This window comes from Dicentrarchus labrax, unplaced genomic scaffold (genome assembly GCF_905237075.1).
Source record: "Dicentrarchus labrax unplaced genomic scaffold, dlabrax2021, whole genome shotgun sequence".
Lineage (NCBI taxonomy): Eukaryota > Metazoa > Chordata > Actinopteri > Moronidae > Dicentrarchus > Dicentrarchus labrax.
Window position 1 is genome coordinate 22,923,518 of NW_026136701.1, and position 10,420 is coordinate 22,933,937.

General features: G+C 41.3%; 1 protein-coding gene across 11 annotated transcripts in view; it reads left to right on the plus strand.

Annotated features, from left to right (window-relative positions):
- The window catches only part of LOC127368039 (rho GTPase-activating protein 12), a 51,530-nt gene extending 42,124 nt beyond the window's left edge, over nt 1-9,406 (plus strand). For 8 of the 11 annotated variants that reach the window (XM_051408452.1, XM_051408479.1, XM_051408496.1 and 5 more), the window contains 12 exons: nt 264-338; nt 1,009-1,070; nt 1,705-1,786; nt 3,270-3,371; nt 3,504-3,602; nt 4,082-4,184; nt 4,513-4,632; nt 5,251-5,349; nt 5,603-5,680; nt 5,814-5,948; nt 6,245-6,350; nt 7,118-9,406. In XM_051408452.1, coding sequence (XP_051264412.1) covers nt 264-338; nt 1,009-1,070; nt 1,705-1,786; nt 3,270-3,371; nt 3,504-3,602; nt 4,082-4,184; nt 4,513-4,632; nt 5,251-5,349; nt 5,603-5,680; nt 5,814-5,948; nt 6,245-6,350; nt 7,118-7,292 — 1,236 coding nt within the window. In that variant the 3' untranslated portion in view covers nt 7,293-9,406. The remainder of the gene's footprint in view (nt 1-263; nt 339-1,008; nt 1,071-1,704; nt 1,787-3,269; nt 3,372-3,503; nt 3,603-4,081; nt 4,185-4,512; nt 4,633-5,250; nt 5,350-5,602; nt 5,681-5,813; nt 5,949-6,244; nt 6,351-7,117) is intronic. The other 3 variants (XM_051408487.1, XM_051408520.1, XM_051408537.1) reach the window with 1 other exon arrangement.
- The last annotated feature ends 1,014 nt before the right edge of the window (nt 9,407-10,420 follow it).

The window sequence follows — 10,420 nt, forward strand, 5'->3', positions numbered from 1 at the left end:
AGGGTTTGGCCACAACAATACAGAAATAATCTGCCTTAAAAAAATGCTGTGATAAATACCTGCGTCCACATCTAATTAATAATCCGCTGGTGCCTCCTGGACCTCCCACAGGTACTCGACACACTTTGCAGCATTATAATCTCACCGCTAATTGCCACCGCACTCTTTCATCCGTCTGTGTCTTCTTAACCTCTCATCATTTTCTCATTAACCCTTTTTGTTGTTGTGACCGTTTGTTTTTTTCATCCCTGTCTCCTCACTAGGATGCTCCTCTGGGTCAAAAGCCCCCCTCTCCTGACTCTGACTCCTGCCCTTCGTCTCCCAAGCCCCCCACCTCTGTTAGTACTCACCCCTCACCTCACCTCCTCACCACCCACTAGGCTCAGCCCTGCGGGGGGGAGCTTTAAGGTGGTCCCTGGTTGTAGGCAGGGACATGTGTTTGAGCTTATTGCAGGGTTTCTACACAGGTGTGGAAATAAATAGAGAAGTCCCAGTATACAGTTACCTCTGTCATCTTACATTACTTTAGCCTGTGTAGAATCCCTGTTAATAAGCAGTGCTGATGGGTAACTGTGCCCAAGGAATTGACTTGGACTTGTTTAAAATGTTTGTTCCTGGGTGCGTTGATCATTTGTGTTGTACCAGAATTTCCCTGTGTGTCAGAATCTGAAGCAAAAGATCTCTATCTAACTGCTGCAGTAGTTTTGCCAAGAAATTCATGGTTTTACCTTTTAATCTGATGCCACTTGCGTGTGTTTAGTCACTTGCCTTTCTTGAGTAGGAATAATGGTAGTAGTCTGTTCCTTCCTCCAAGCTGAAAGCTGTAATTGTTCTGGTGGCGGGGTATTTGTGATGGTGGTGGTGTTTTACAATAGTAATAACAGTGACACAATATTCAGCAGCTTTCTCTCCTGTCATTCTGCTGTGGTTGTTGATCATAGTTTAAGTGATTGATGTGTGTGTAACCTGCTTCTTTAAGGCGTTTCATAATGCTTTCTTTCTCTCCAGCCGTCCGAAAAGTGCGGAGTTCTGAATGTGACAAAGATCACTGAACACGGCAAGAAAGTGAGGTGAGTAGCACTGAGTCTTTGGCCGTAACAAGACCAATGTTAATATTCTACAGTATTATTGAGCTAGTTTTAAAGGTACCCTGTGGAGAGTTTGACCTCTAGTGGCACTGTGGAGCAATGTTTTTATGATGTTTGTTTTTTTTTTTATATCTTGTGCACACATATAAGGACTCACATGCCTCAAGCAACACAATTCAGTCGTCCTAATTGTTTCACACTGTTCCACTGATCAACAGAAGAAGAGTGCAATATATATGTAACGTATTTTTTAGGCCTCAAGGAGACTTATGCATTTTGGTGAGAAACTGACTGTAAACATAACGTTTGTTTGTTTACAACAAAACTCCACAGGGTAACATCTATCTGTTTGGTTCTCTTTATACGTCCCCATTCACTTTCCAGTTGTAAGAATAATAATACAAAAAAGTTATTATAAAAATATTGTCCGATGATTGTGAAAAAATGTCTGTTTTAGTCTTTTCTGTCTGAATGAGGGTCGTTCTCGTACTGCTGAACAGGTTTGAGGTTGAGTTGAGGTTTGATTCTCAGCCCTAATGTGTTGTTTAGTAGTATTAGAAGGTCTCTGCAGATTTACTCTCAGTACTTAAGACTCTTTATGAATAATCTGTTGCAGGAAGAACTGGACTTCCTCCTGGACCGTACTCCAAGGATCCACGTTGTTATTTGCCAAAGGCCAAGGAGGCGGGACCAGCTGGGTTAGTGACACAAACCTTTAAGGTTGTTTCATATCAACAGCAAGATTCTGTCTAGATCAAATACACAGAAACAGTCACTCAAGTTCATTGATTAGAGGGTGAGAAGGAGTCTGTCATCTCTGTGTGATGCTGCTTTTTTTACATTAAAGGACCTCCAGTGTTTTTCAGTGGGTTTGTCAGGTCACTGGATGGGAGTTGGGGTTGACATTTCTCTCTTCTACATGTTTCCCTTTCCTTCTCTTTCCATGCCTCCGTCTCTTTACCTTTGGCTTCACCTTCCCCCCCCTACCTCATCTTCCTTGTCGTGATCCCCTCCATCCTCCCATGCAGCCATACTACCACAGTGGCTCCCTCCCTGAATTTCTCCTGTCACTGTTGAGTAACTGGAGGCCGTCTGCTAAGAAACGTCCTGCTGTCTCCTATGGCTGCTCTGGGCTCGACAGAGCCTCCTCTGTATGTGCTTCCTCCTTCCTTTTGTGTGCTTCTCTCTCTCCTCCTCTGCATGCCACCTCCCTCCTGTCTGTCATGCTCTGACCCCAACCCCTCTGTGTGTTATTCCTGGCATGGGGCAAGAACAATATTACTCTTTATTTGCTAAATCATTTTACTCTGTGGCTTGACTTGACTTTCAATGGCCATATTTATTGTGCATTATAAGCAATAAGGTAATGTTTTGCCTCAAAAGGTAGGATGGAGTTCATGAACCACTAAGTTTAATGTGTTGTTTTTTGAGTAATTGTGAAGTTCAGGCGTTCATCAGTTGTAGATCATCACATGGAGGTCTGTAGGGATGTCATGCTTTCTGATTACATGAATAGAGCATGACACACAGGCAGGATAACTCGGCTTTTAGTTGCATGTGTGCAAGCTGAAACTCACAAGACACCTGTGCTCAAACAAAACTAAAGTTCAGTGAGCTCTCAAGGTAAAAGAAATCGTAATAAAGTTTGATTGTGTCATTGGGTCAGTTTTCCTAAATCTCAACCAAGCTTGCATTAAGAGAGGAAGATTTCCCATTACTTAATAGAAACCTTTTACATTAATTCAGAATTAATTGTTTATATGTATATGAAACATATGCATGTATTTTGTTTATAGTTTAGGAAATTAATTTGTGTCTGTGGCAATTGTCAGACAAATACAACAATAAAAGACAATACAGTTAAGGACGGACATCAAACCGCATACAACACATCAGACATCAAAAGTCAAGTACAAGAAAATGTAAATGACACAACTATCATATCACAATGATTTGTTTAACAGAGCTGTACTGGAAGATGTAGCTCAAATTTTAGTCAGAAGTTAAAAACGTTGCACCGCAGTTAATCAGAAAGTTAATCTGTAGGTGTCCTTATTATCGAAGTAGCACATTTTCTTCTCATTTACACAAACTGTTGCATGGTTTACTGCTGATGACATCCATGAAGGCTCTCTGTGTGTTAATTTACCCTCCTTTGATTCATTTCCTGTCTCTGTCCAGTTTGGAGGCGGTCAGTCCAAACCAGAGTTCACCGTGGATCTGAGGGGCGGCTCGGTGGATTGGGCTTCCAAGGACAAGTCCAGCAAGAAACACGTTATAGAGGTAGGTGCCCTTCCTCGATCTCTTCCTCGTCTTGAATGCACTGAAAACTCTCAAATACAAACAAAACGTCCTTCAGGTGTACTTTCAGACATATTACCTCACTGGTACTTTGTGTCCTTCTCCTGGTTGCAGGTGAAGACTCGACAGGGCACGGAGCTGCTGATCCAGTCAGAAAACGACGTCCTGATCAATGACTGGTACCGAGCGCTGCAGGACACCATCAGCACCCATGTGAGGACCAACACCTTCACACAGTCCCAAAATGATGCGTCTCTGCCAGGGTTGCCAGATTGGACTGACCAAAAGTTGCCCAATCAGAGGCTAAAGCCTAGAAGCTGTCCTGTCGTCATAAAAGTGTACCAGTTTTTAGGAAGAGTGGATTTCTGTCACAGCTAACTTATGACTGTTGGCATATTCACTTTTTGATTAAAACACATATTTTAAGTTGGATGTCCTTGAACTCTCCAACTGAACACTAGCAGCTTAGTTTAACCACTGGGGGAAACTGAGAAGATGAACCTTGGTATATTAAGTCCAGTTTGCTCTACAAATATTATTTTTTGCCAGTTAATGAAGAGGAAACGTTGGATAGCTAATCAGTGGCACCTTACTACTTATCTAGTTTGTTGTTTTGCTGCCCTGAGAGTCCAAAGGTGCAGCAGGCTTTACACCCAGTATCTTATTTCCATGTGTGTTTGTGTGTGTCTTAGGCCTGGGAGTCTGATGAGGCCATTGAAGAGGACATGCCGGAGTCGCCTGGTGCAGAGAAACACGACAAAGAGAAAGAGCACAGAGACTCAAAGAAAGGCAGAGGTCGGTGTGGTGTTTAATAATGTTAAACAAATTTAAAAATGCACAGTACTTCAGTGTAAAACCGATAATAAATCACCATCAAGTAAAATATTTAAGAGTTGAATTCGTTGGAAAAAAAATCATATATGATAGCAGGAAAAATGAACAGGGTGGACTGAAAATGAAAGTTTAAAGTACAAAGTTTGTGTTTGGCTCAGTGCCCTACTCGCCCCTATAAAACAACTGCTTCTCAGTTTCATTCCCTCAAAACATCGAGCAGCCGTCATGCCGAACAGTGTGTTGAGACGAGTGGTGGACAACACTATCTTCTCCCATCTCTCCTTCGCAGCCATGAAGACCTCCACCAGCATGGACGGCTCCGACAACAAGAAGACCAGACACAAGCTGAAGAAGTTCCTGACCCGCCGCCCGACCCTGCAGTCCGTCAGAGACAAAGGATACATCAAAGGTACCAGAGAGCAACGAGTTCCACTTACAAACACAAACTTTTGGCGTATTTGTGCACATTGTGAAACAGACCCTGGGATACTATGGAATTCAAAAAGGTATCGCTGGCAGTAGAGTAAATATCGAGTTAATTGTATAAAGAATTACAGTATTTTAGGTTGATACGGTACATTTGTGGTGTTAGCTGTTTGTTTTTGCTGTTTTTAACCTCCAGAAAGGTCAATTATAGAGGAAACAGACTGGTTTTATTTCTTTACATACATCCATTTGCTCTAACCTTAACAATATCCTATTTTTATTTAATGTGTCCTCCAACAAGCCAGTTTACCCACAGGAATCAGGAAAGTTTTATAGTACTGTAATTATTAGCCGGGAAAAGTTTTATAATTATAGTCATTTATACATTTGTTGCCTGAAGTTTGTCGCCTACGTGACATTAAAGAGCCCACAGACAGAAAACCTTGCTTTTCTTTATCTGTAATAGAAAGTAATAAGGCACAGGGAGGTTTTGCAGGACGCTGTTAAGATCTGAGTGTCGATAAAAAGACATACTGCAACAAAACAAGGACTTTGGACTGTTTTGTGACTGTGGTTTTCTTCTTCCTTTCTGTGTGTTCAGATCAGGTGTTCGGCTGCAGTCTGTCCAGTTTGTGTCACAGGGAGAACACCACGGTGCCGATTTTCGTCAGGATGTGCATCGACCACGTGGAGAACGACGGTGGGTTCAGAATCAGATGTGTGTCACTTTACCTGACCTGAGTTTGAAGGAAATGATACTAGCTGGGGTTTTACTGCCTCATGATAACATAAAGTAATGGAAGGTAGGGTGTGCCTGACCAACAGTATACTATCTTGTTTTGGTTCATTCAAGTCTTCTGATGCTCAAAGCAAATTAACAAACCACAAGAATAACTGTAGATGCAGATATTACTGAGCTGATGTCAATGTTTTCCTCCCGTTATCCCCTGCAGGTCTGTGTATAGACGGGCTGTACAGGGTTAGTGGGAACCTGGCTGTCATACAAAAACTTCGCTTTGCTGTCAATCACGGTAAGTCACCGCTTTCTGAAACTGCCGCTGGTTATTTAGAAGTATTCTAACTTGAATTCTGTCAGTTTCTTCTGATACGCTGTTATAAGCGTCTGTTGACGACACTGACTGAGGGGTTTCTGTGTGTGTCCAGATGAGAAGGTGAACCTGGCAGACGGGAAGTGGGAGGACATCCATGTGACCACTGGAGCTTTAAAGATGTACTTCAGGGAGCTGCCGGAGCCTCTCTTCACCTACGCTTTCTTCCATGACTTTGTCAGCGGCATCAGTACGTGTTACATACAGCTGTTCCACAGATATCTGGATTCATTCATGCGTTAACTCAGAGTCTGAAGCGAATGTACTGTCTTTGTTTCACAAGCAAGATCGGCCCTGGAAATGTACTGCTACAAAACCCCAAACCATCATTCTGTCAGAATTGGATGTCTCATTGATGTCGGCCTCAGATTTTTGTCACTGATTTTGTGCTCACTCCCAAGAATTTAAACTGAATGCGAACTAACTCTACGATAGCTGTGATTGTTCTCTCTGACTTTGATACGTGTTGTGTTTTCCGCTCTGCAGAGATTCCAGACTACAAGCATCGAGTTCAGTCCATCAAAGACCTGGTCAGACAGCTGCCGAAGCCCAACCACGACACCATGCAGGCTCTCTTCAAACACCTCAGGAAGTAAGGAAAACACTGTTTTTTTTTTTATTGATTTCTTTTTTCTCCCCAGAGTGGAAACCAGAAGAATTTTAATAGAAAATCTCAAGAAGGAGATACGATTCTCTACACATGCAAACAATATATATCACATACAGAGACTGACAGATTATTTTGGTTGTTGATGAATCTGTGAGTTTTCTTTTCAATAACCAGATTGTTCTGTCTACAATATGTCAGGAAATAGTGAAAAATGCCAATCAAATTTACCAGAAAAGTCTACAAATGACTTCAATTTACAATCATATAAATGAAGAAAAGTAACACATTCTGACTCTGGAAGCAGGAACCACTGAAGTTTTGGCCCTTTACCTAATAAATCACATTTAAACAACTAATAGAACATCAGAATTGTTGTTTTCTGATGACAAATAAGTTAATTAACTAATCATATGACCACATACATACATTTCTAGTGACGTTTAACCAGCCTTGCAGCGGACAAACACTGAAAAGGAAGGTCATAAGCACATAAATTGAGGGTCATCCACTGTATGCTGTTTACATAATACCAAGTTTGTCTCACTCAATGACAATGAGCACTGGTTTTTGAATGTCCTCCAAATCTTTTTTAAAAGCTGCATGTTTTAATGAAAATATTTAATTGAACTGCGATTCTACTGCATTATGGGGAAGGTTGCCAAAGACTATTTCTGTGAGAAATAATGTTTCAATGTTAAAAATTGTTCTTTTCAGCCTTTAGAGTTTTAATATTTGTCCTGTTCCTCCAGGGTGATCGACCACGGTGAGGAAAACCGTATGACCACCCAGAGCGTGGCCATCGTGTTCGGCCCAACGCTGCTGCGACCTGAAACAGAGACCTGGAACATGGCGGTCCACATGGTCTACCAGAACCAGATAGTGGAGCTAATACTGCTGGAGTACGAGAACATTTTCGGCAGGTAGAAAGAGACGCCGGAGGATGAGGCCTCTTTGTTTTTGTTCTCTCCCGACGCAGAGCTCTTCCTATCCCAGCATGGCCCTGCCAAAAACAGCCCGGCCCCGGCTTGGTTCAGCCTGGCCCAGCGCGGCCCGGGGGCAGCTTCTCTTCATCTCAAACCAACCTGCGGTCACTGGCTTCTCCAATCTCGCAACCTCCGGACCAAAAGCCACGCAAATATGAACCAAAACATAGATGTAACGAAACTAGCGACCAAAAAAGTTTTAGACTCTTTGCACTTTTCAGTATCTCATTTTCTTCTGCAGCTGCGTTTGTGCCACTTTACTGCAAAGGTGACGCCCTCCTGTCCCGACACTGGATTCCTAAAACTAATACATGGGCCAAACAAGCCTCTAAACACTGCACAGACTGACTGAGAGCCTCAGTAGCCTCGATCACAGAGGAGGCGTTAGTATTGGAGGTTGGAAGCGGAGGTGCAACCATGTATGTACTGTACTGTATATTCTATGATCTGTATAGACCGCGCTGGGGAACCGACAGAAGAAACCAAACTGCTTGGCTTTAGACGTTTAGACACTAAGAGGAGAAAGAGAGTTAGAACAAGGAGAAGAAGGGACGATATAGAGGTCTTTCATTTAGGAGCTATATGTCGTTAAAGAACAATTTCTGCCCTTTCCGTGTTGTTCTATCTTTCACTTTATTTTAAATGTTTTGTTCCTCTTCTACCTCTTTCTATCTCTCTCTTAGTTAGGGCTTGTGTCCACATAGTGGTTTTTTTTTTACAAGTGCGTATGAGGCAGCGTGGGGCCGCCTAGAGGAAAAAGCGCTTCCAGAGAGAAAGAAAGAAAACTTCACCGATTACTGATATATCGGCCGTTACGGTGAATTTTTTAGCTGAAATGAAAATGGTCTGATATTGCATCGATATGACTCTGCAAAGATACTCTGAACGCTGCTTTCTCAAACAAATAACTTTCAAAATATTCTTTAACATATAGACTGCACTGAACCAATGAACACTGGGAAGGTAAAGAATAAATAAAAATATAATACATTTTATTTTTTTATTTGCATTATAAACAATAAAAAAATCTGTTTTCATATCAGTGCATATTGGATGACATACACACTATCAGTATACGGTACCAAGATGTCTGCGATAGGCAAACTCTGCTGAGAGTTCTCTACTATGTTTTGCTGTCATTTAGCTTTTCACTACTGCTTGTTAAACCCTGGGCCGGGCTATCACACACACACACACACACACACACACACACACACACACACACACACACACACACACAGCAGACGGTGAACCGGATGAAGTGAGGAGAGTTAATGACAACTTGAGTAAAACGTAGAAAAAGAAGAAAAGCGATATTTGTCCACAGTTGTTGCTTTGCACGACCGCAGAACGTTTGTTAAGCTAATAGCGAATTGTTCGAAATCGCCTTGATATTGACATAAAAACAAAAAGCGCCTCATCCTTTCTCTCCCCAGCCCTGCCAGCATTTAAATAAACGCTATATACACACAAGCCCTGAATCTATTTCTCCTTCTTTTTTTTTACCTTTCTGAAATCCTGGACTGGGGTCCTCTGAACACATAAGAGGTTATTATCACGCTGTAATATATACATATATATCTGCACGCCACCTTTCTCCATTTGGCTTTACGAACAAATCATCTAGCAGCAGTCAGAACATGAACTTACAAAAAAACAAACATCGGTACTCAGCTGTGTCTTTCCTCGACTCATGGATATGAAATGTTCAGGCAAACAGCCTTTTAACATGACTCCATTGATACATCTGTACAGTGTTTATGTGTGTGCATGCGTATGTGGGGAGGGGGTGGACGGATGAATGGATTTAATGACATTATATTGTACAAATAGTAAATATAAGTACGTATGCCTTGAGTGTTAAACATGTGGGAGAAATCACTATTTTGTGATCATTGTGTAACCAACAGCTGGGAGGAATAAAGCTATGGACTGGGGATGTGGAGGTTTACCTGTGTGTCAGGTAAATGGAAGATTGTGAATGTAACTTTGGAGAGAAACTGTTGGCTGTATCAAACTGGAATAAAGACCTCTAATGAGAGATATTCCAAAGGAGACGTTGTTTATGTTGTTTTTAGACTTACTCGTACATTTAGTGTCCACTTACAGCTACAGTAGCTCCATGTAGCTCAGTGTGAAGGTCGAAGTTAGAGGTTTGATCACACTCAGGGAAACTTTCTGCAACTATTTCCCGGAGTAAACTTGTAAAAGGCCACAGTAATTAAAAACCCCAGAAAGGATAGAGCTAATTTAGAGAAAAGTTCTTCAAGTAAGTCTGAGACACCAAGTTAAACTTACTGAATACATGAAAGCGTATGAGAATTTTAATATGCAAACCCAAAACTTAAGTAAAAATGAGTCAGAACTTTGACTTTTTAAGATGACTTTCTATTGCCATTGATTTAGACAGATACATTTTTGATTTGCTTTCATTAATTAGCCTTGGTAGCTCATTATAGACATACTAACTCCTAATTTTGACTTGTAAGGTAAAGTTCTTTGTATTATATTGGCTTTAAATTTGATAAATTCACACTATAATTTTGTACATTATAATTTCTACCCAGAATTTTGATGTTCTAAGACATTTCTTTTATTTTCAGAAGTACTAACATTTTCCCAACCCTGTCAGGAATACACAGCACATGCCCTAGAAACTATTTGAGTGATATATATATATATATATATATATATATATATATATGTATATATATATATATATATAGCGATAGTGATATATTGAGTGACGTGTGGCCAAATAGAGCGTTTTACCGGGAGACATTTTACCTCAACAGGAAAACAACAGGTGTAATTGATAACATTAACGATGGCTCTGCTCCATTTTAAGTCAGCGTAGAGCCGTGTGAGTGAGCCAGCGTGCTCAACGTGGGCCCTGGAACTGCCACCTAACTGGAATCCAACCTTAATTAAGGTTATTAAATACACCTGCTAATGAGCCACAGGATAAAGAGGCCTGGAGGAGGGGGAGCCTTAAAGCTGGCACAAAACCAAACCTCTGAGAGAATGATGAACTGTCGCTCCTCACCCCTTGAAGGGGAGGAAGATGAG